Source organism: Leucoraja erinacea, chromosome 5, assembly GCF_028641065.1.
Source record: "Leucoraja erinacea ecotype New England chromosome 5, Leri_hhj_1, whole genome shotgun sequence".
Classification (NCBI taxonomy): domain Eukaryota; kingdom Metazoa; phylum Chordata; class Chondrichthyes; order Rajiformes; family Rajidae; genus Leucoraja; species Leucoraja erinaceus.
The window spans coordinates 90,009,319-90,035,865 of NC_073381.1; the positions used below are offsets into that span (position 1 = coordinate 90,009,319).

At 44.3% G+C, this 26,547-nt stretch overlaps 1 protein-coding gene across 1 annotated transcript in view; it reads right to left on the bottom strand.

Moving 5' to 3' along the window:
* The window catches only part of arhgef10 (Rho guanine nucleotide exchange factor (GEF) 10), a 269,667-nt gene that overhangs the window by 192,851 nt on the left and 50,269 nt on the right, over positions 1-26,547 (bottom strand). Inside the window, 1 exon segment of the mRNA XM_055636192.1 lies at positions 23,358-23,466. Coding sequence (XP_055492167.1) covers positions 23,358-23,394 — 37 coding nt within the window. The 5' untranslated portion in view covers positions 23,395-23,466.

Consider the following 26,547-nt stretch of genomic DNA (forward strand, 5'->3'; position numbering starts at 1 on the left):
CAGCCCTCGGTTGAAGGGAAAGTGTTTTCATTGTACAGATCTGAAAAACAGCTTATTTCATTTGACAGGTTGCAAACCGCCAAACTTTAGACTTTATTTTAGTCATTAGAGATACAGCGTGTAAACAGGCCCTCCAGCCCACCGGCCAGTGATCACCAGCACTATCCTACATTAGGGGCAATTTACAATTTACAGAAGCCAATTAACCTACAAACCTGTAGTTATTCGGAGTGTGGGAAGGTACCGGAACATCTGGAGAAAACCCAAGTGGTCACAAGAGAGAATGTACAAACTCCGTACAGACCCGGGTCTATGGTGATGTAAGGCAGCAACTTTGCCACTGCGCCACTATGCCGCCCAAACATGTAATGTTTAAAATACTTTGTAGACTTAAATCATTTCGGGTGTTTGACTGCACTTCAACACAACAAAAGAAATATAAATTGAACATTTTGCTTGCAAGCAGTTAAAGGGTGGAACTAGAAACCGGCAATTATGTGCCATAACAAGTTACTACAAATCCTGCAGCAATGTTTATGGCACTATTGTAAAAGTCCTAACATTTCACAGCTTAAACCCTCAATTAGTAATCAGCATTTTGTTCTCTCTTGTGCTTGCTAAGCCTCAAGGAATATAAACTGACTCAATGGAAGTATTCAATGCCATGAATATTCAATCTCACACCACACACACATAAATAAACAATTTCTTCAATCCAGAGACATCTGGACAGAAATAAATCAAGATTCAAGATAGATTCAAGAAGAGGATTTATTATCACGCCAGTTCCATACATGGTACAATCCTGTGTGAAAATCTTGTGCTGGAGGATTCCGTACAATAAATTTAACTTTAAAATATAAAGTGCATGCATTCAATTATAAAGTGAACATTAAATTATAGACACAGTCACGTTCAGGTGAATTTCAGGGCTGGTTGGTTCAGTGGCCTGATTGCCTGGGGGAAAAGCTGTTCGAGTGTCTAGTGGTACGGAAGCTGATGCTCTGGTACCTTCTGCCTGAGGGCAGCAGACAGAATAGATCGTGGTCCGTGTAGCTGGGGTCTTTGTTGATCCTCAGGGCTTTGCCAAGGCACCGCCTGGAGTAGATGTCCTGGAGGGAGGGCAGCTCACACCTGGTGATGTGCTGGGATGTCCGCACCACTCTCTGCAGGGCCCTTCAGGTGTGGCTGTTGCAGCTGCTGTGCCAGGTGGAGATACAGCCTGTCAGGGTGTATCTCCACCCAGTCCCCCCAGCCCCCCCCCACCCCCTTGAGGTGCGCCGATGTTGAGGGCGAGGGCTGTGGAAGTGTGGTCTCCCATCCTCACCACCTGGGGTCGGCCCGTCAGGATATTCAGAATCCTCGTGCACAGGCCTGGTTTCAGCCCCAGGCCAAGGAACTTAGATGGCACAATTGTGTTGAATGCTGAACTGTAGTCTATGAACAGCATCCATTACATAAGTGCCCCTCACCCTGTCCGCTCAATGTAAGGAGAACCTGGTGAGCTCGATGGCTTGATCCGATACCCCTGCAGACAGCCAGGTTTCTGTGAGGCAGACGATGTTTATATCCCTGGTGTCTCGCTGGAAGGAGACCCAAGCCATCCGTTCGCTCAGCTTGTTATCCAGAGACTGTACGTTGGCCAGCAGTAAGCTAGGGAGTGTGGGTTGGTGGGTTCTCAGCCTGCCCAGGACCCCGGCTCTCCTGCCCCTCTCCCTTGGCTGCTTCTGCAGTTCAGAGCATGGCGGCAGTAGCTCGGGACGGAGTCAAAATCCTAATTACTTCGCTCGCATCCTGAATGGAATTGGCAAGAGGTGTCCTTCATTCAGAGTTCAGCAGATTGCCACTCCAATGTGAAATATTGTTTTTGTGGATACGGTCAATGGAAATGTCAAATAACCACTAAACTGAATAAATTACAAGAGTAATCTCATTGCAAGTCCAGCCTGGTCAAGATAGCAGATTTCTTTCCTGCAGAATGCCACTGACCAGTTTATCAGTCCCCCACAGTCATCGTTATTGAATTCACCCTTCTACTTTTCATTGACTTAAATACTTACATAGAACATTGAATAATACAGGACAGGAATAGTCGCTTAGTGCACAATGTCCGTACTGAACATAATTCCAAATTAAACTAACCTCTTCTTCCTGAACATGATCCATATCCCTCTATTCCCTCCATATCCATATGTATTTAACCAAATGCCACTACCATATCTGACACCACCACCAGCACTAGAAACATGTTTCAGGCACCACTTCTCTTGGTGCAAGAAACTTGCCCTGCACACCTCCTTTAACTTTGCCCCTCTGACCTTAAAGCTATGACTTCTAGTCTTTGACATTTCTACCCTCGGAAAAAACTTCTGACTATCTACTCTATCTATGCCTCTCATATTTTATATTCATATGAGGTCTCCCCTTAACATCTAACATTCCTGAGAAAACAATCCAAGTTTGGCTAACCATACTGGAATGATATCAGAAACAACAGTTAAAAAAAACACTGGAAATCAATCTGAAGAAGGGTCCCGACCCGAAACGTCATCTGTCCATTCCCTTCACAGATGCTCCAATATTTTGCTTTTTGCTCAAGATTCTAACAGTCTCTGGTGTCTCCAACACTAGAAACTAATTTGGCCAATTTAAGTCTAATTTATACACCTACATTTATTTGCAGAGCACCCATAAATGTTTAATACCATAAGGAGGAGAAACAAGGTACTGAAAGAAAGATGCTGAACGCTTGCATGGAACACAAAGTGGGAGGAATGGGTGTGCACCAGAGGGAGGGGACAGGTGGGGAGACACATGAGAAAGAGAAAGTTGGAAAGCAAAAAAGGGGATTGATATTTAAAATTGGATAACTTAACGTTCATAGCATTGGATATCCAAACGCAATATGAAGTGATACTTTTCCACCTTGCGTGTGGATTCACTCTGGCAATAGAGAAGGCCCAGAAAGGAAATGTCAATACGGGAATGGGAAGAGGAGTTAAAATAGTTAGCAATCAGCAGATTCAGCTGGCCTTGGTGGGCGAAGCATAAGTTTTCCTACTCTGTGCTCAGTCTCACGATGTAGAGGAGGCCACATCAGGAACATCAGATGGAGTAAATAATGTTCGAGGAAGTGCATGTGAACCTCTGTCTCACCTGGAAATGCTAATCTGTTCCTGAATGGAGGTGAGGATGGAGATACAGAGCCCTCCATAATGTTTGGGACAAAGACCGATCATTTATTTATTTGCCTCTGTACTCCACAATTTGAGATTTGTAATTGGATTTTTCGAGTGGTGGCACCATAGAGGGTGGCAGCCTCGCCTGCAGCTGTTCGTTCTTCACCCTTTTTTAAATTTTTAGTTTGTTAAAAAGTTTTGTTCTGGAGGCCTTTTAGTCTTTTCATGTGGGGGATGAGGGGGGGAAGGGGGAACCGTTTTTTCCAGTCTCTACCTTAGGCGAGGATGCGTCTTTCCTCCGAGCCGCAACTTGGCCCCCTCCTCGCGGCCTACCATTCGGATTGGCGCTGCCTTTCCTGTCGGAGACCGTCCAGAGCTTCGAGCTGCAGCTTCAGCACTGAGGAACCATTGCGGAGCGGGTGATGCCTTACCCGGGTCGCCGTGTTGGAGCTCCGGAGTGCTGGGCCTGCCGACTTCAACATCGTGGAGCTGTGGTCTGCGGAAGTACCAACCGCAGTAGCGCTGACTTTATCAACGCGGAGCCTGGGATCTCTCGCCGAGGTCGCCAGTGTTGGAGCTCCACCCAAGCCCTGTAGACTTCGGGAGCCGCCGTCTGCGGGCGGAAGCGGCCGTTTCGGAACTCCAAGCCGCTGAGAGTGTTCTTCTGTTCCGACGCCGGAGTTCCATCATCCCGGTGGCCTGAAACATCGAACCGCCACAGCGGCGACTGCGGAGGCCTCAATAGACCACGGGTGAACATCGAGGAAGTGGACTGAACTTTGCTGCCTTCCCTCACAATGGGAAACGTTGATTCCGCTGTGGGGGGATGTTTTTTATGTTTAATGTTAAATTCTATAATTGCGTTTATTTTATTTATGTGCTGCAATGGCAACTCAAATTTCACTGCACCAATTGGTGTATGTGACAATAAATGTCCTTTGTCCTTTGAAAAACTCACATGTGGTTAAAGTGCACAGTTAGATTTTATTTAAGGCCATTTTTATACATTTTGGTTTCACCATGTAGAAATTACAGCTGTGTTTATACATAGTCCCCCCATTTCAGGCCACCATAATGTTTGGGACACATGGCTTCACCGGTGTTTGTAATTGATCAGGTGCGTTTATTTGCTTCCTTAATGCAGGTATGAGAGAGCTCTCAGCACCTAGTCTTTCCTCCCGTCTTCCCATCACCATTGGAAACGTTTATTGCTGTTGATCAATATGAGGACTAAAGTTGTGCCAACGAAAGTCAAAGAAGCCATTATGAGACTGAGAAACAAGAATGAAAACTGTTAGAGACATCAGCCAAACCTTAGGCTGACCAAAATCAACTGTTTTGAACATCATTAAGAAAAAAGAGAGCACTGGTGAGCATACTAATCGCAACTGGCAGGCCAAGGAAGACCTCCACAGCTGATGACAGAAGAATTATCTTTATAATAAAGAAAAGTCCCCAAACACCTGTTCGACAGATCAGAAACACTCTTCAGGAGTCAGGTGTGGATTTGTCAATGACCACTGTCCGCAGAAGACTTCATGAACAGAAATACAGAGGCTACACTGCAAGATGCAAACCACTGGTTAGACGCAAAAATACGATGGCCAGTTTGCCAAGAAGTACTTACAAGAGCAACCACAGTTCTGGAAAAAGGTTTTGTGGACAAATGAGACAAAGATTAACCTATATCAGAGTGATGGGAAGAGCAAAGTATGGAGGAGAGAAGGAACTGCCCAAGATACAAAGCATACCACCTCATCTGTGAAACACGGTGGTGAGGGTGTTATGGCCTGGGCAGTATGGCTGCTGAAGGTACTGGCTCACTTATCTTCATTGATGATACAATTGCTGATGGTAGTAACATAATGAATTCTGAAGTGTATAGACACATCCTATCTGCTCAAGTTCAAACAAATGCCTCAAAACTCATTGGTCGGCGGTTTATTCTACAACAAGACAATGATCCCAAACATACTGCTAAAGCAACACAGGAGTTTTTCAAAGCTAGAAAATGGTCAATTCTTGAGTGGCCAAATCAATCACACGATCTGAACCCAATTGAGCGTGCCTTTTATATGCTGAAGAGAAAACTGAAGGGGACTAGCCCCCAAACAAGCATAAGCTAAAGATGGCTATAATACAGGCCTGGCAGAGCATCATCAGAGAAAACACCCAGAAACTGGTAATGTCCATAAATTGCAGACTTCAAGCAGTCATTGCATGCAAAGGGTATGCAACAAAATACTAAACATGTCTACTTTCATTTACATTATATTGCTATGCCCCAAACATTATGGCGCCCTGAAATGGGGGGACTATGTATAACCACTGCTGTAATTTCTACATGGTGAAGGCAAAATGTATAAACATGGCCTTTATTAAAATCTGACAATGTGCACTTTAACCACATGTGATTTTTTTTTCTATTACAAATCTCAAATTGTGGAGTACAGAGGCAAATTAAAAAATGTTGGTTCTTTGTCCCGAACATTATGGAGGGCACTGTATAACACCAGTGTCATATCTCGTGCAATTGCTGAGGAAAGTACCTGTGGAGGGAGCGGTTTGGGTGGGAAGGGATGAGCGAACAAAGGTGTTACGGAGGGAGCGGTCACAACGGAAAGAGGAATGGGGTGGAGATAGAAATCTGTGGCGTGTGGAGGGATCATGTTGCAGGTGGCGGAAATGTCAGAGAAAGATGTGTTATACAATAACCTCAGTATTACCAACGTATTTAAAGCATACATGCTTTTCTACAATTGATGGATCCTAAACTTAATGTGAGTTCTGTCAATAAAAGTTTTGGTTGCAGGTTTAACATCTTTCCATTGGTTGCAGGTTTAACATCTTTCCATTGGTGAATTTGGCACAACTCAATGCCTCTGACATCCTTAGGATTTGATAGTGGAGTTATTTTGATTTTCACCTGATGAACTTAAATCCACCACCACATGCAACTGTGAAAACAAACTGTTTAAGAAGGAACTGCAGATGCTGGAAAAATCGAAGGTAGGCAAAAATGTGGAGAAACTCAGCGGGTGAGGCAGCATCTATGGAGCGAAGGAATAACTCAATAATCTCAGGAAAAAGTCAAACAAACTGAGTGGCTTTGCTATCAGTCTGAAGAAATGTTCTGACACAAAAAGTTGTCCACCCATTTCCCTCCACAGATGCTGCCTGACACCAAGTACCTTTACCAGTTTGTCTTTTACATCTGGAATTTTGTTATCGGCTACACATTTTTTTTGAATCATCCTTTGAAAAAATGTTTTGATTTTCACCATGTCAGATTGGACGATCAAAAAGTAACCATGGAGAAGCTGAAGCAAGGCCAGACAGCACTCAGTCTGAAGATGGGTCCCAGCCAGAAACGTCACATTTCCATGTTCTCCAGAAATGCAGCCTGACTCCTTGAGTTACTCCCCGAGTTACTCCCTGACTGACTCCCTGAGTTACTTTGTGTATTTGTTTGCCACTCAGGCACTCTGAGCTTGGCTCTGGGATCATTTGGCAGTGAGTTAAGCTATGTAGAACTGAAAAAGCCAAGTCGGGGTGTACAGGAATGTGAGTGGTGAACACAGGCATGAAAATCCAGGATAAATATACCAAAAATAATGGAGTGGAAAATCAAATATGTTCATTTCTTTCTCCAATCTCCAGGATTTATTCTGAATTCACAGCTGTGTGCAGCCAACTCACTATCTCCTTTGTCTTGCTGACATTGAGATAAAGGTTGTGAACTCTACACCACGTCACAAGGTTCTCAATCTCCTTCCTATGCTCTATCTCTTCATTATTTGATAACCAGTCAACAATGGTGGTGTCGACTGCGAAATTGTAAATTGAAATGGATTTGTACATGGCTACACAGTTGTGGGTGTATAAGGAGTAAAGAAGGGGGCCAAGAACACATCCTTGGGAATCCCCTGTGTTGAGGGTCATCACCTAAAATCACTCTTTTTGTCTTTTCATCTCTGGCCTTTGTCCAACCACCTAATTAATAAGAAACCCCCTCACCGGCACCCACCTATCACTTGTCTCTCTTCCAGCGTTCTCTCTCCTCCGACCACCAGAATCACTGAAGAAAAGACCTGACCCAAAACATCACCTATCCATGTTCTCCAGATATGTTGGCAGACCCGCTGAGTTACTCCGGGTCTATGCTTTGTCTCACTGATGCAGAGGGTGCCACATCAAGATCACTGAATGCAGTGTATAAGGTTGGAAGAGGTGAATCTCTATCTCACCTGGAAGGACTGCTTAGGTTCCTGGATGGAGTTGAGGATGTATGAAATGTTTGGAGGTGGTTGTGGTGACTTCTTAGTATGCGCAGCAAATTCAGCTATTCACACTGATGTGGTCTGGTTACTGTGGTTCTCATTTGTCACGAGCTATACTAGCCAGACTCTGGTCTCTGATGAATCTCTGCTCCTAAAGTCATTATGAAAGTACAATGTTTACAAAGTTAACAAGCAATCATGCAGAGAAAAGCCAAGTTTGAAGCTCCATGAATGGCATGATAAATCCTAATGTTCCTTTTTTAGAATTAAGTCATTTCACGGCTAATGCACATGGATGCCTGACCCATTGAGTATTTCCAGCATTTTCTATTTTTATTTCAGTTTTCCCGTCTGTGCACTTATTTTGATTTTCATCTGATGATCTTAAAACCTGCACCACATTCAACTGTGAAAACAAACCGAGTGACTTTGTTATCAGTCTGTCTGAAGAAGGGTCCTGAAAATTAAAGCCCTCCTTCAATTCCCTGAACAGATGTTGCCTGACACACTGAGTACCTCCAGCAATTTGTATGAGAAGGAACTATAGATGTGGGTTTATACCAAAGATAGACACAAAATGCTTGAGTAACTCCATGGCTCAGACTGGAGAAAAGGAATAGGTGACGTTTCGGTTCGGAAGAAGGGTTCTTCCTTTTTTTTGCTCAAAATTCCAGCATCTGCCTTCTCTTGTGTCGGAAGGCTTTGTTACTGCCCCCACATTTTGTTTGAATCATCCTTTGAAGAAAGATACTTTGATTTTCTGCAATGTCAGGTTTAGATGATCAAAATGTAACCGTGCAGAAGCTGAAAGCAAATGTAGTTTTGCGGTAAAGCAATCTGAATACATGTGCAAACACATAAAACAGTGAACTCTCTCAAAACACCTGATAATAAGGAAAACAGACAACAATAGAAAAAAAGTCAACTGGGAAACCAAAAATGTATTCACGGAGATAGACACAAAATGCTGGAGTAACTTTGCGGGTGAGGCAGCATCTCTGGAGAGAAGGAACGGGCGACGTTTCGGATCGAGACCCTTCTTCAGACTGATGTCAGGGGAGGGGGCGGAATAAAGATAGAATGTAGTCAGAGATAGTAAGACTGGTGGGAGAATTGGGAAGGGGGAAGAGGATGAAGAGAGAGGGAAAGCAAGGGCTATTTGAAGTTAGAGAAGTCAATGTTCACACCGCTGGGATGTAAGTTACCCAAGCAAAATATGAGGTGCTGTTCCTCCAATTTGCGCTGGGCCTCACTCTAACAATGGAGGAGGCCCAGGACAGAAAGGTCAGATTGGGAATGGGAGGGGGAGTTAAAGTGCTGAGCAACCGGGAGATCAGGTGGGTTAAGGTGGACTGAGCGGAGGTGTTCAGCGAAACGATCGCCAAGCCTGCACTTGGTCTCGCCGATGTACAGAAGTTGACAGCTGGAACAGCGTATACAGTAGATGAGGTTGGAGGGGGTGCAAGTGAACCTCTGCCTCACCTGAAAAGACTGTCGGGGTCCATGGATGGAGTCGAAGGGGGAGGTAAAGGGACAGGTGTTGCATCTCCTGCGATTGCAAGGTAAAGTACCCGGGGAGGGGGTGGTTTGGGTGGGAAGGGACGAGTTGACCAGGGAGTTGCAGAGGGAACGGTCTCTGAGGAAAGCAGAAAGGGGTGGAGATGGGAAGATGTGGCCAGTAGTGGGATCCCGTTGGAGGTGGCGAAAGAGTTGAAGGTTAATGTGTATTCATGGACGTGGGTTTTAAAGAAAGCCTTAGAGGAAGCAACTGAGGCAAAGAAAGGGGAGGATTTCCAGGAAGACTTCAACCTCTTGTGCTCAGGGAGTTTGATCGTGAGAGGAGTGGAATTACAGTAATAGACACCAAACATTTATTCAAGCATGTGTGTTTAAAAAGCCTTAGAAGAGGCAAGTGAGGCAGAGAAGGGTGGGGAGGGGGAGGATTTCCTGCAAAACGTCAGCCTCCTGGACATATTTGGCATTGATGAGATAGAGGCATGAAGGTTAAGGGGGTGGATGATTGTGGGAGGAGTGGAATTACTCAGTGACAGACACACACACACACAAAACATTTCTGCAAACTGACTTCCCATGATCTTAACATATGATGATCGTCTGACGGCACTGGGCCTATATTCGCTGGAGTTTAGAAGAATGAGGGGGGACCTCATTGAAACGTACAAAATAGTTAAAGGCTTGGATAGAGTGGACATGGAGAGGATGTTTCCACTAGTGGGAGAGTCCAGGACTAGTGGTCACAGCCTCAGGATTAAAGGACGTTATTTTAGGAAGGAGATGAGGAGGAATTTCTTTAGTCAGAGTGTGGTGAATTGGTGGAATTCTTTGCTACGGAAGGCTGTGGAGGCCAGGTCAGTGGATATATTTAAGGCAGAGATAGATAGATTCGTGATTAGTACTGGTGTCAGAGGTTACGGGGAGAAGGCAGGAGAATGGGATTGGGAGGGAGAGATAGATCAGCCATGATTGAATGGCGGAGTAGACTTGATGTGCCTGATCCGCCCCAGCTGTGGCGACACTTCATTACCTGAGGCCCCTGAGTCCAATCACCCTCGAGGCCTGGCTCCACAGCTGTCAAGTGTGGAGGAAGTGGATTGTGAGCAACAAATCACCAGACCGCACCTCCCACTGTCAAAAGCTTCGGAGCTGCTTTTACATGCCTTTGACGAGCAGAAACATTTAAAAGCAGATCGCAAAGATTTAAATAAATAAACAGTATGCTTTTAAAACTAATTTCACTTCACAATCTGGAAATGAATTCGGTAACATATTTTATAAATCACTTACTTTCACCAAGAACTGCAGATGCTGGTTTACAAATAAAGACAAAGTGCTGAAGTAACTCAGCGGGTCAGGCAGCATCTCTGGAGAACATGAACAGGTGACGCTTCGGGTCTGAAGATAGATTCTGCCCCGAAACATCACCTATCCACATTCTCCAGAGATGCTGTCTGACCCACTGAGTTACCCCAGCATTTAGGTTTTTTTTTCACTTACTTTCACAATCTGGTTGGTGACTCTACTCAGGTGAATGGGGTTGTGGCTTTTAAGAGGTTTTTAGAGAGACAAATGGAGATGCAGGGAACTGAGAGATATGGATCATGTGCAGGCAGTGGAGATTAATTTAATTTGGCTTTATGTTGGGTCAGACATTGTGGACCAAAGGGCCTGACCTGTGCAGTTCTGTTCTATGTCACAGAAGTCTGTGGAAACCATTGGGTATTTTTAAGGTGGAAATTGACAGATTCTTGATTAGTAAAGGTGTCAAGGGTAGGGGGAAAGGCAGGAGAACGGGGTTGAGATAGATCAGCCATGATTGAGTAGACTCGATGAGCCAAATGGCCTATTTCTGCCCCGGTGACTTATGAACGTATGTGTCCAGCACGGATGTAAAGCTGGGGACAGATGCACTCTGGATCCAGCCCACAGCTTGTGATGTCTGTGCTCAGCTAAACGTGGAATCCAGTGGTAGGACAGCTGGGCGGACTCTGGATATACTGTTCTGAATAAATGGTAGCTGATGAAAGAATGCTTGAAATATTACTGGCAACAGACAAATGCATACCACAGCTGTTTCATTTGGGAAAAATTGAATGCAGATTTTACTGCACAGTGCATGCCTTAATCCAAGGTTGATAAAAAGGCAATCTGACACATCACTACACACAGACATGCCTATACACACCCTCGCAGAATGAGGATGGGCAGGCAAATTAAATCAATGGGAAAAGAAAAGGTTGCGGTAGATTTAAGGCCAGGGAGGGGGGGGGGGGGAGGGGTTCAGGGAGAGGGGGGTGGGTGGTGGGGGAGAGCAGAGAGGGAGATCGAGAAGGGGAGAGGGAGGAAGAGAGGGGGAGAGAGGGAGACAGGAGGGGGAGAAGGGGGGGGGGGGGGGGGGGGGGAGAGGGGTAGAGCAGGGAGAACAGAGGGAGGGGGAAAGCGGGGGGAGGGGGGATGCAGCGAGGGGGATATGAGAGAGAGAGATGGAGGGGGAGAATTTAAAGAGAAGGGGAGAGTGGGGGGAAGAGAGTGGGTCAAGAGAGTGGGGGGAGAGAGAGTTGGGGGATAGATTACGGGGGAGAGTGGGGGGAGAATGTGTATGGAGGGGAAGAGAGTTGAATAGTAGAGAGTTGGAAATTGAGAGAGTTGGGGAGAGTGTGGGGGAGAGAGTGGAGGGGGGAGAGTGGAGAGGAGAGAGATTGGAGGGAGTGTAGGAGAGGGAGGGTGGGAGGAGGGAGGGGATGGAGAGGTGAATGTGGGGAGAGGGGGGGTGAGAGAGATGGGAGAGATGGGGTAAAGGAGAGGGGAGGAGAGAGGAGGGAAGGGGGGTGGGAGAGGGAGAAAGAGAAATAGTACGTGGGACAGGGAAGAACAGGCATAAGAAACAAGTGGAAGATTTGTAAATAGGAACCTGCAAAGGTAAATGAAGGTGCTGATGGTGAACCAAGGCACACAGCCAACTTTGTCTTCTAAAACACTTCTGATTCCTGGTTCCTGATTATAAAACTTACAGGGAGTTAAAAGCACAGCCTGAGCTGATTTTAATAATTAATCTTATTGAGGGGTTAGAAAATAGATCTGTACCTCTGTGTTACTGTAAATAACAGCAGGGCAAACTGTTAGAAAAGAGCTGGAACTCTGGAACAATGCAGACATAAACAATTGCTTCAGTCTGAAGAAGGGACCCGACCCAAAATGTTACCTATCCAAGTTCTCCAGAGAAGCTGCCTAACCCACCGAGTTACCCCAGCTCTTTGTGGGTTTTTATTTTAACAATTGCTTTGTAGGTTACTTGTATCCTTCATCAACCATTCTTCGCACATCATACCCCTGACAAGATGACTACAGCATGGTCTTGCAAACAATCGAGTGCTTTAAGGGCCTGTCCCACTTGGGCGACATTTTCGGCAACAGCCTGAAAATAGGTTATCGTGGCGGGTCGGGCGTGACGCATGCAGTGACGCGCAGTGTCTCCCTGCCACCCCTGGATTTTGGAATGTTCAAAATCTTCAGGCGACATCTAGGTGTCTTATCATGTCGTGCGCCCTGTCACACGCTGATGTATGCTGTCCTGCGGGTGACGCCCGGTGACGCGGGTATATAAAGCGCCGATTTTCAAAACGTTTTAGATTATTTGGCTGAAGATAGCCAGGGGCAAAGTGCCCACAAAGAATGAAAAATACAAAGGTACATAAATGTACAAAGTACATTATTAAGAACATTTCAAATGATGTTCTTTCTAATGTGGTGAAAAAATAATCTTTTTGTCTTGTTGACATTAAATAAACAATTTATTTCTTTAAAAGTTATTGGTCCTTAGATTTATTGTAGATAAGTTCATTTCCAATATGATTACTATAGTTCAGTGTAACCTTCTTGTGAAGGCGGGTGATGCGGAGTGTCGTAGATTGAAGTACAACTTGACGTTTTTTAGGGCGACTACGGGCGTCAGTCACTGACGCTCACAGTCGCCGAAAAAGTGGGACAGGCACTTTAGACTTTTAGAGAAACAGCACGGAAACAGGCCCTTCGGCCCACCGAGTCCGTGCCAACCAGCAGTCACCCCATACACTAGCACAATCTGACATACAAGGGACAGCTTACAATTTTACCAAAGCTGAACAGATTACACATGTGCACCAACCTATGAATCAACAAGAATACTGCCCATCAGCAATTTATTATTTCATGCATTCAACAACACACCTTTCGGAACAATCTTCTCCTCCATATTCCCTACGTGTAAACAGCTTAAACCCATTTCAGATACATTGTGGTAGTTTGCCACCGTTTAACACCATGATTTGTTTAAACCTCAAATATCGGAAAAAGTAAATATTGGTCAATTGCAAAGGAAATGTCAGAGGCCCACAAAATAAACACCGGGTTCCAGTTTTTGAAAAATCAGTTCATTGAGAAATCCGGTTCCTGACACAAATGTGTAAATATTCAGGAATTGGTTTTACTCCAATTCTACGTACTTCAACAATCGGAACCTCAATTACAGGAGTATCATTCAGCTTCATTCCAAAGGAAGCTTAGTAAGTGAGAAATATATTTACCTTGACTGCCCACTTACAAGAATAGACAAATTCTAGTATTTATCATATCATAAATACAAGTTAACATGATATGTTATGTCCACTTTTGGTTTAATCGTGGCAGTTTACTGGAATGCTCAACACAAACACAATCACAGTCACCATCCAGGACAACGTAAATGAGAGGCCAAGCTAAAGACAAACCTGTGCCCATGAGGACTGCAACCATGATGGGAAAAATAAAGACGGGTTCCTGCACCAACAACCAGTGCTTTTTCCCCGTATTGAACAGTCACGCTCTCCTGCTGTTCTATTTCTCGTTTCAATCTCATTAAATGAGCTTCCCATAAAGAAAGGCCCATTGTATCTAGTTGCTATTTAACTGATGATTGTGAGGAATTTTCACTGTCAAATAGTGTTCTGTGCCTGCCATGGCAAAAGGTATAAAGGGCAGCGTGCAACCTCTTGATCTGCATTCATTGAAACACGGTCCTGGCCTCATACAGAAAGCCTGCCTTGTTGGTCTGACCACAACGAGACACAACGAAAAGGTCCTCTTTTATTAAGTTTGCCCATCGGAATTCAGATTCATGTCATAAAATCCTTTTAAACTATCATTTTTATGTAATGTAGAAAGATATAATAGATCATCATGTTCCTGAACTGCATAGTTTGAGAAACGACAAGCAGGTTGGGGAGATATAAAACTGGCCCCTCATGTGCAGATTCAGGGACAGTTTCTTCCCACTGTTATCAGACAACTGAACCATCCTACCAAAAACTATAGAGCAGTCCTGAGCGATTATCGACCTCAAGTGAGACTTTCGCACTATCCTTAACGTTATTCCAATTATCATATACAGTGGCTTGCAAAAGTTTTCATACCCCTTGAACTTTTCCACATTTTGTCACGTTACAACCACAAACATAAATGTATTTTATTGGGATTTTATGTGATAGACCAACACAAAGTGGTGCATAATTGTGAAGTGGAAGGAAAATGATACATGATTTTCAAATATTTTTACAAATAAAAAACTGAAAAGTGTGGCATGCAAAGGTATTCAGCCCCCCTGAGTCAATACTTTGTAGAACCACCTTTCACTGCAATTACAGCTGCAAGTCTTTTGGGATATGTCTCTACCAGCTTTGCACATCTAGAGACTGAAATTTTTGCCCATTCTTCTTTGCAAAATAGCTCAAGCTCAGTCAGGTTGGATGGAGAGCGTCTGTGAACAGCAATTTTCAAGTCTTGCCAGAGATTCTCAATTGGATTTAGGTCTGGACTTTGACTGGGCCATTCTAACACATGAATATGCTTTGATCTAAACCATTCCATTGTAGCTCTGGCTGTATGTTTAGGGTTGTTGTCCTGCTGGAAGGTAAACCTCCGCCCCAGTCTCAAGTCTTTTGCAGACTAACAGGTTTTCTTCCAAGATTGCCTTGTATTTGGCTCCATCCATCTTCCCATCAACTCTGACCAGCTTCCCTGTCCCTGCTGAAGAAAAGCATCCTCACAGCATGATGCTGCCACCACCATGTTTCACAGTGGGGATGGTGTGTTCAGGGTGATGTGCAGTGTTAGTTTTCCGCCACACACAGCATTTTGCATTTAGGCCAAAAACTTCAATTTTGGTCTCATCTGACCAGAGCACCTTCCTCCACATGTTTGCTGTGTCCCCCACATGGCTTTTGGCAAACTGCAAATGTGGCTTCTTATGGCTTTTTTTCAACAATGGCTTTCTTCTTGCCACTCTTCCATAAAGGCCCGATTTGTGGAGTGCACGACTAATAGTTGTCCTGTGGACAGATTCTCCCACCTGAGCTGTGGATCTCTGCAGCTCCTCCAGTTACCATGGCTGCTTCTCTGAACAATGCTCTCCTTGCCCGGCCTGTCAGTTTAGGTGGACGGCCATGTCTTGGTAGGTTTGCAGTTGTGCCATACTCTTTCCATTTTCGGATGATGGATTGAACAGTGCTCCGTGAGATGTTCAAAGCTTGGGATATTTTTTTATAACCTAACCCTGCTTTAAACTTCTCCACAACTTTATCCCTGATCTGTCTGGTGTGTTCCTTGGGCTTCATGATGCTGTTTGTTCAATAATGTTCTCTGAGGCCTTCACAGAACAGTTGTATTTATACTGAGATTAGATTACACACAAGTGGACTCTATTTACTAATTAGGTGACTTCTGAAGGCAATTGATTGCACTGGATTTTATTTAGGGGTATCAGAGTAAAGGGGCTGAATACTTTTGCACGCCACACTTTTCAGTTTTTGATTTAAATCTTTTTATTTGAATTTCACAGCAATTTGCATCCAGACAATGATAACAGACAGTGACAGTCAAGGCATAATTGTGCACCAGTATGTAAGCGACCCTCAAAGCCCTCCCAATACCCACCTTCAACCCACATTTAAACTTTTTCAGTTTTGTATTTGTAAAAAAATGTGAAAAAACGTATCATTTTCCTTCCACTTCACAATTATGCACCACTTTGTGTTGGTCTATCACATAAAATCCCAATAAAATACATTTACATTTGTGGTTGTAACGTGACAAAAAAAGCTTTTCACTGAATTCAGTACATGTGACAATAAACAAAACTAAACTAAACCTTCATCAGTCTGCCCGTCATTCAAAGAGATTTAAAGTAAAGCATCCATAGTAGTCATAAGGCATGTTTGGAGGTGCACACACAATTGGAGTTGTTATTAAAGAGAATAGCAGAACAAAAATTTACTCAACTTAAGTATTTAAAGAATTATATTGTGTGCTTTTATCTGATTTATAGTTCTGGAGTGAGACAATTAAGATATGAAATAAGAAATTTTAAGGACTAATATTCTGATACCCACACCATTATCCCTCACCTCTGACCCCTGTCAATACACAACACCAGAGTGATAGATATATCGAATGCAGTCCCAGTAAAATGATTTATGGCAATCGACTCATAAAATAAATGAAGCGGTACTGAGTTCTGAAGGATGGTGGTTGCCAGAACACAAGAGACAGAAGACAACAGGAGCAGGAGTAGATTACCAGGCCTCTCGGACCTTCCCAGCCACTTAGTAACATCATGATTGATTTTCACTGGCCTCAACGCTTTTGGCAGGGCCACTTAGCCTTAGATTCCCCTGTCGGTCAAAAATGTACCTACCTCCACCTTAAATACTTCTGCTGATCTGGTCTCCACAACCTTCTGGGATACAGAATTCCAGAGATTCACCTCTTCTGCAAAGAGAATTGTCTTTGTGTCTCAGTTTAAAATGGCTGGTCCCTTGTCGTGTAAATATATTCAACTCTCTCACCAGTAAAGATATCTCACTGTTTACCATATCATGCCTCCTCAACATCTTACCTATCTCAATACGATCCCCGCTCTTTCTTCTAAACTCTACTACAGAAACAACCTATTTAGCTTTGCTTGATCAGATAATCATCCCATCCCAGGAATTAGCCTAATTTGGACCATTTCCAATGCCAGTGTCCCAGACACAATATTCTACACAGTAATAATTTCATGACCAATATAATCTAGACAATGCTCTATTTGAAGTGCAATTAGTAGCATAGGACTAGTGCAAATGTTAATGCAATGTTGAAACACTGAGAATTTACCCATTCCTCTTTCACGATAGGAAGAGGACACATCTGAATCACAGTCAAACATAATTTTATAGAAATGTGGGAAATGTCCTTAATTCCATAACTCGTGAAATTAAAAAAATTCTATTATAATATTAGTGGAAAAACACTTTGGTATATGCAATGCTTTTTATGAACAAATAGGTGCTGAATCACATATATATCAAAAATTCAGCTACATTTTCAGCAATGTTTTCCAATGTATATGCGCAGCATTGGGAATATAATAACTAAACTCTATAAATCTAAACAAATAAAGGTTCAAATTCATTCACTGACATTATCCATTTGCAAAGCATGGTTAATTACATATGTGTCATGTTAGAGGTGCCGGTACACCATACTGACATGTAAGGTCTGGAACGGTCTGGACATGTAATGTCTGTAAGGTTCCAGTCTGAAGAAGGGTCTCGGCCCGAAACGTCGCCTATTCCTCCTCTCCATAGATGCTGCCTCACCTGCTGATTTTCTCCAGCATTTTTTGTCTACCATAGTGGCATGTAAAACCATATAAAGAAAATTACTGTGTCTATGTACAGCTTCCTTCACTAGTCATAGCAAGGTAAATAAACCGTCACATTTTAAGCCAATGAATAATCAAGATAAGAAAATATACATGTTACAGCAGAAAATCAGTTAATTGAGAATGATGAGGAATGTCTATGCATAGTATGCATTCCTAAAATATCAGAAGGAGATTTCAGTGGGTTACTTGGTTCAGAATAGGATCCAACACATGCACACTGCAACCGACAACAAAATAAAACATTATATTCTCCTAGCGGCCATAAAATGCTGGAGTAACTTAGCGGGTCAGGCAGCATCTCTGGAGAAATATGGAAAGGTGACATTTTGGGTTGGAACCCTTCTTCAGACATATTCTACCGTTGCTTCTTCTCTTTCACATTCACATGATTTATCTCACTCTACTGAAGCTGTTGTCTTTGAAACTGGAAATGTGGATTCAGACGATTTCAAAGAACTAGAAATTCAGCCACGTCTATTGCCCAAGGCTGTGCAGGATACCGGCTTGGAACACAAAGGCCCCACTATGTAAAGCACCCCTCTCTCTCTACCCCTGGAATTTGGCCTTTTAGCCCAGCTATGATCAAACTGAATGGTCTTTCTCAAGAACTCAAACTGACCAACAGCAATGGGTTAATGGTGAGTAGTCGCCTCAGTGACAGCATTAATGTATCATGTTGTTTTGGGCTGACTGAAGTTTAACTGATGGCGAGGAACAAGGCCAGACAAGATTTATCCCATCAAGTATGGACAGGAAAACCTGGGCAAATGTTCACATTGCCAGACACATGCCACCATTGAAGTTGCCTGGAACAGCCTGGTTGCAGGTATGGGTTGCACCAGATCAAATCAACTAAGTTCAACTAAATAAAAACTGAAAAGGCTAGAAAACGCAGCAGGTCAGCAGCATGTGCGGCAAAAGAGTCAGCCAATGTTTCAGGTCAGTGGCCCTTGGTCAGAACTGGGAAGGGGAGAGATGTAATTTGGTTTTCAGTGGAAGACATGCTTAATTTAGTTTAGTTTAGAGATACAGCATTGAAATAGGCAATTCAGTTCCTGAGTCATCAACCAGCAATCACCCCATACACTATTTCTACCCTACATACTAGGGACAATTTACAGAAGATAGTACGACCACGTGGGTTCTCTCCAGGTGCTCTAGTTTACTCCCACATTCCAAACATGGCAGGTTAATTGGCTTGTGTAACAATTGTCCCTAGTGTGTAGGATAAAGCTGTGTATCGGAGATTGCTGGTCGGCACCGACTTGGGCTGATGTATCTCCAATGTTGCATCTCAAAACTAAACTGCACAAGAGTCAAGAGTCAAGTCAAGAGTCAAGAGAGTTTTATTGTCATGTGTCCCAGATAGGGCAATGAAATTCTTCTTTGCTGCAGCTCAACAAACTATGTAAATATCAAATACAGAACTGGAGATAAAAGTTCAGTGTGTTTATATACTTCTTCTTCTTCTTTCGTGTGGCGTGCACAGCCTAAAGTTGTTGGACAACTTGTTCTATTTGATCTTCCGTTTGTGCATGTCGATTAGATTGCATTAGTGAAAACAGGGCGGACCACATAAAGGTTGCAATCTTCCACCCTTGTCTATATACCATGGACCATATATATACACAATAAATAAACAGATAAAGTGCAATAGTAATAATATACTGTTATTGTTCAGAGCTCGGTTGATGTGAGCGCCCTTTGTGAGCGCCCGCCGGGGCTCCAACACCAAGAGCCCGCCGGGGGCTCCAACACCAAGACCCGGTGCTTGGCCTTGCATCACCCGGTGTGGCTTTAATGGCTGCAGGCCATTTAACATCGCCCGCTGGGGGGGCTTTGACTCTGACATGGGGGAGAGAGGGGAGTGCAGGGGAGAGATATGTTTTTTTTGCCTTCCTTCACAGCGAGGAGAAGATGCGCTGTGAAGGATGTTTGTGTAAATTGTGTTGTGTCTTGGGTCTTTTTTGTTTTGTATGTATGACTGCAGAAACGACATTTCGTTTGGACCTCAACGGGGTCCAAACGACAAATAAATTGTATTGTATTGTATGTTGTGTTTAATAGCCTGATGGCTGTGGGGAAGGAGCTGTTCCTGAACCTGGATGCTCCAGATTTCAAGCTCCTGTACCTTCTTCCCGATAGCAACGGAGAGATGAGTGTGTGGCCAGGATGGAGTGGGTCGTTGATGATGCTGGCAGCCTTTTTGATGGTGGGGCGGTCAGGGCTGATGATGGACTGGGCAGTGGTCACAACTTTCTGCATTTTTTTCCGCTCCTGGACATTCAAGTTGCTGAACCAAGCCATGATGCAGCCAGTCAGTATGCTCTCTACTGTGCACCTGTAGAAGTTCGAGAGAGTCCTCCTTGACATAGCGACTCTCCGTAATCTTCTCAGGAAGGTGCTGATGTGCCTTTTTTTATAATTGCATCAATGTGCTGGGACCAGGAAAGATCTTCGGAAATATGCACGCCCAGGAGTTTGAAGTTTTTGACCCTTTGCATCATATAAATGGGATTGTGAGTCCCTATCCTACCCCTTCCAAAGTCCACAATCAGTTCCTTGGTTCCTTGGGTTCAGTGATTCGTCCCACAACAGTGATGTCGTCGGCGAACTTGATGATGGAGTTCGCACTATGTCCGGTTATACAGTCATGAATATGGAATGAGTACAGCAGAGGGCTGAGCATGCAGCCTTGAGGTGCTCCTGTGCTGATTGTTATCGAGGATGACACGTTTCCGTCAGTACGGACAGACTGTGGTCTGTGGATGAGGAAGTCAAGAATCCCAAGAGGGATGCGCAGAGACCCAGATCCGTGAGCTTGGTAACCAGCTTGGAGGGGATGAAGGTATTAAACGCCGAGCTGTAGTCTATGAACAACAGCCTGACATATGAGTTTTTGTTGTCCAAGTGGTCCAGAGCGTAGTAGAGAGCCAGTGAGATCGCATCCACCGTTGACCTGTTGTGGCGGTAAACGAACTGCAGTGGGTCGAGGTTCTTGATGAGGTAGGAGTTGATATGCGCCATAATCAACCTCTCAAAGCACTTCATCACCACAGACGTTAGTGCCACTGATCATTAATCGTTGAGCCACGTCACCTTGCTCTTCTTAGGCACTGGTATTATTGATGCCCTTTTAAAGTAGGTGGGAACCTCAGACCTCAGAAGTAAGAGGTTTAAAATGTCCGTAAAAACTCCAGCCAGTTAATCTGCGCAGGTTTTGAGAACATAACCGGGTATACCATCAAGCCCAGGCACTTTCCGAGGGTTCGCCCCTCTGAAGGATCTTCTGACGTCAGCCTCTGTGACTGACTGAAATACCATCATGGCGAATGGGGGCTCGGGAAGGCACATCAGTGTTCTCCCTATCAAAGCGTGCGTAAAACGCATTGAGCTCGTCAGGGAGTGATGCTTCGCTGACATTTGAGCTGCTTCCTCATTTGACCTTGTAGGAGGTGATTCAGATTCAGGTTCAGATTCAACTTTTATTGTTATTGTGCATTGTACAGCACAGAGACAACGAAATGCAGTTAGCATCTCCCTAAAAGAGCGAGATAGAATATGAGCAATAAATAAATATATTTACGTGCAGTCATAGTAGTGCAATTTTTTTTTCCTGGTGGGAGGAGGGGGGGGTGGGGGGGTGATTGGCAATCACCGAGGTACAGTGTTGAGTAGTGTAACAGCTGCAGGGAAGAAGCTGTTCCTGGACATGCTGGTCCAGCAACGGAGAGACCTGTAGCGCCTCCCGGATGGTAGAAGGGTAAACAGTCTGTGGTTGGGGTGAGAGCAGTCCTTGGCGATGCTGAGCGCCCTCCACAGACAAAGCTTGCTTTGGACAGACTCAATGGAGGGGAGTGAGGAGCCGGTGATGCGTTGGGCAGTTTTCACCACCCTCTGCAGTGCTTTCCAGTCGGAGACAGAGCAGTTGCCATACCATACTGTGATACAGTTGGTAAGGATGCTCTCGATGGTGCAGCGGTAGAAGTTCACCAGAATCTGAGGAGACAGATGGACCTTCTTTAGTCTCTTCAGGAAGAAGAGACGCTGGTGAGCCTTCTTGACCAGAGTTGAGGTATTGTGGGTCCAAGAGAGGTCATCGGAGATGTTGACCCCCAGGAACCTGAAGCTGGAAACACGTTCCACCTCCGTCCCATTAATGTGGATGGGGGTGTGTGTGCTGCCCCTAGACTTTCTGAAGTCTACAATGAGCTCCTTGGTCTTCATGGAGTTAAGGGCCAGGTTGTTGTCAGCACATTCAAACCCTGCTACAGTTGCTGAACATCCATCTCATCCTCCAGCTTGGAGCAGAATCCCCTTTGGCCTTTTCTCTGTTAACATTAACTGTTTCTCTTTCTAATGAACACTACCTAACATGTTGACTAATTCCATCACAACCTGTTTTTCCTTCTCAAAACAGCATTGCCACTTCCCAGATGAAGTAAGTATCTCACTGCAAGGCAGCCATTGGAAAAGCTTGCTTATGGAGAAAATTCAAGGAAGAACCAGGTTACATTGTGCCTTTACTTGCCATCACTTGCATAAAAAGTATCTCCTCGAAAGTCTTCGACCAGTTAAAAAATGCAACCCGGTTTCAAAGACAACAGCTTCAGTAGGGTGAGAGAAATCATGACTGTGAAAGAGGAAAATTCAGTCAGCATTGACACATCAGTACTTGTGCTGACTTCTGAAGTGACCCAACCATTGTCTAGATATACTGTATCTCAGAATTGAAAACATCAAGCAAAGTGATTACGGATTAATCTTCCATATAGTTTCTATTGCGTAAATTTTATCTCTTGTTCACTTGCCCGTACAGAAAATGTATGATGCAATCGTCCTTGAAACATTGACAAAACAACATGATTTTTCTTTGTAGATACAAATATCTTTTCTTGCTACTAGCTCATCACACCCCCCCCCCCCCCCTCACACTTTCCACCTACGTTCAGCCTGAAGAAGGGTCACCTATCCTTTTATTTCCAGAGATGCTGCCTAACCCACTGAATTATTACTCCATCGCTTTGTATCAATTGCTTTGTGTCTATCTCTGTTTTTTTTTTAGTTGGGCGATTAGATGTCTCTCCCATGGGGAATATTGCTATATAGGAAAGAAAGTAGCTTGATCCAAACATCGGAAAACATACAAATAATCTCCCAGGCATTTTAAAAAATGCAGGAAACGCCCAATATTTGCACATTCCTGAAATATGTGAACATTCACCCCCTCTACTTAGGCTGACAGCATTTTCTATTGTGCAGCCGGTTAACCAAGAGTATTGAGAGGCTTTTTTTTGGTTTGTTTAATTTAGAGGTACAGCACAGAAATAGGCCCTTCAGCCCACCAAGTCCATGCCGACCAGCAATCCTTGTACACTACCACTATCCTACGCACAAGGGACAATTTACAATCTTTATCTAAGCCAAATAACCTACAAACCTGTACCTCTTTGGAGTGTGGGAGGAAATCGGAGCACCTGGTGAAAGCCCACGCAGGTCACAAACTCTGTAGAGACAACACCTGTAATCTGGAACAAACCTGGGTCTATCGCACTGTAAGGCAGCAATTCTAAAGCTGTGCCACCATACCACCCCAGTAACAACTGCAAATTATTTGTCATTTTGAAAACTTGCTGAGAGTTAAAAAATTATATGTTTTACCTTCAGGAGGTGGGGGTGGAAAATCATCCTGATCCATGCTGCTTGTACCTCACCCAGGACACGTTATCATTTGAGAGTGCAACGCATGTCCTGAAAGCCATTCATTCCCCTGCAAAGAGAGAATAATTTGTTATTATGGCATTTGATCCTCTTGGCTTAAAATTTCAAAGCTTAATAATTCTTCAAAATAAGTTCACCTCCATCTTAAACTATGTGCAAAGTAACATGGTCAAAGTAACAATTCAACCAAGAGAGGCTGAACAGTTTAGAGTTATGGAGTCATACAATGTGGAAACAGACCCTTCAGCGCAACTTGCCCACGCCGACCAACATGCCCCATCTACACTAGTCCCACCTGCCTGCGTTTGACCCATACCCCTCTGAACCTATCCTATCCATGTACCTGTCCAAATGTTTCTTTACCTTAGTCTACCTCAGGTTGGCATTCTGTGGAATTTAGAACAAGAAATGACTTTATTGAAATGCAAGATATGGAGGGGGGGGATGAAACAGGGTAGATGCCAAGGTGCATTTAAAGGTGGGAGTGTCTTGACTGAGGTAACACAGTCACCTGATGAGGGCAGGTCATTTAAGAAGGAAGTTCGTAAAGGGTGTTAAATTTCTAGCATTCTCTATCCAAGAGGGTGATGGAGATAGGATCATTGGAAATGTATAACATAAACGTAGAATAATCTTTGACAAATCAAGGAATTGAGGACAATGGGAAACTGGCAAAGAAGATAGACTTTAGAGATACAGCGTGGAAATGGGCCCTTCGGCTCACCAAGACCCTGTATACTTGCACTATCCTACACACTAAGGATAATTTACACTTTAACCAAAGCCAATTGACCTTCAAACCTGTACATATTTGGAGTGGGGAGGAAGCCAAGGCACATGGAGAAAATCCACAAGGTCACAGGAAGAACATACAAAAAACCCACGCAGTCACAGGGAGAACATACAAATTCCGTGCAGACAGCACCTATAGCAGGGCTCTCACTTAACTTTTTTTCTCTGTTTCCAGTCGCGCAACCAAGGCAGCTTTTTAGGTTGCCAAATGACTGTTTAGGTGGTAATTTAAGGCGGCTTGCATGACACGTGCGATAATGTGCTCAGACGAAGTTACCAGTCGGAATTATGCTCAATGATGCATTCACATATTATTTATGCTTCAAATAAAGTCACAAACTAAACATATTCACCAATCAAGACATGGTATATACCACAATGACATCTAGCAAAATTATAATACAGTATATACAGTGTCTCAACTCTTTTTACACGTTGCAATGAATGCAATTCCTATTATTTCTTCCCACTTCCAAGCAAAAAATGTGGTTGGATTATTCAGCGTATGATCAACCTCGGTGAGACCAAGCGCAGGCTTGGCAATCGCTTCGCACAACACCTCCACTCAGTTCGCAACAACCAACCTGATCTCCCAGTGGCTCAGCACTCCAACTCCCCCTCCCATTCTGAATCCGACCTTTCTGTCCTGGGCCTCCTCCATGGCCAGAGTGAGGCCCACCGCAAATTGGAGGAACAGCACCTCTTATTTCGCTTGGGTTGGGCTGCTGCAGGTAAGGATTTCATTGTTCTAACTGGGACGTGAGAGAATAAAACACTCTTGACTTAAGTCGCTAATGTGTGGGATAGAACTAGTGTATGGGTGATCGGTGGTCGGCGTGGACTCCAGTGTTTCCTCGCTGTATCTATAAATTAAACTAAAAACACTAAAACGAGAGGAAACCTAAAGAAGGGTCTCTACCCGAAACGTTACCCAATTTATTCTATCTAGAGATTCTGGCTGCTCCTTGGAGTTCCCCGCACAATTAAAGCATGGAATAGTCTTCACCCTACCACAGTTACCCAACCAGATGCAACTAACTTTAAAGTAGCTCTTTTTTCCCCAAGAACCCTTTTTTGCATACGTCCAGGTCAAGAGAGTTTTATTGTCATGTGTCCCAGATAGGACACTGAAATTCTTGCTTGCTGCAGCACAACAGAATATGTAAACATAATACAGAACAGGAGATAAAAGTTTAGTGTGTCCATATACCATAAACATATATATACACAATAAATAAACAGATAAAGTGCAAATGGCTGTTATTTTTCAGAGCAAACTCTGAGTTTGGTGGTGGAGGGTCCACTCCAGTCTAAATTCCATTTGGAATATTTTTGGACGACCAGGAAACCAAGAAGCAAGATTTACTCCAGGGAGTTACTCCAGCTCCAGGCAGTGATTCTGCATTGGTTTTCAGCGGTGGCGGCGAGGCGGCGACCGGACAGCAATGGCGGCCAGATTTCCCACAATGCAAAGGGAGGGAGAAAGTGCCCGGCACTGACCTGTTGCCGTGGCAGTGCGCATATGCAGGGCGGCACATGTGCACAACCAGGGCAGATGATGTGCTGGCCGTGGTTGTGCGCATGTGCAGGGGGAGGATGTGCAGTACGTGGCAGTGCGCATGTGCAGGGTGGATGAGGAGCAGGTGGAGAACGGAGAGCGGAGAACCGGCGGCCCGGACACGGATACGGATTGCGGGCAGAGATGGAGAGTGACAGAGAGAGAGAGATAGAGAGGGGGGCCCGCTCTATCTTGAGTTGAACGATACGTGTCCTGGGTGCTTGCCAAGCCGGGCAAAATGGCATGGCTTTTAGGTTGCCCGACGGGACTTTAGGTCGCCATTGGCACCTGGGCAACCGTTAATTTCGAGCCCTGTATAGTCAGGATCGAACACGGGTCTCTGGCACTGTATCGCAGCAACACTACTGCTGTGCCACTGTGTTGCCCGTTATATAATAACTAGACCAAGTGCAGACCTGTTGGGTCTGCTCCCCCAACCACCCGTTCCCTACCCGTAGCCCCCAAGGGAGGCGTGGTCCTCCAACTCAAGCCATTCCCGAACGTACGATTCCAGCACTCCCCTTGTCTCCCTCAGCAGTGCTCTTTAAAAAACATTCCAATTGCACTTGTCCTGCGTGTTGCAATAGCAATTCGCCCTCCCCCTGCTAGTCGAGCCTTTGTGACATCATCAGTTGAAGCTGGGCGTTTGAAATTCAAGGTAATTTGATTTCTTTAAATTTTAATCGGTAATGTCGAGAAATAAAGCATAAAATGTTCAGTGAAAGTGATCTCTGCCTAGAGGGGAAAAATATGAATCAGAATATGTAAAATTCTTGTGAA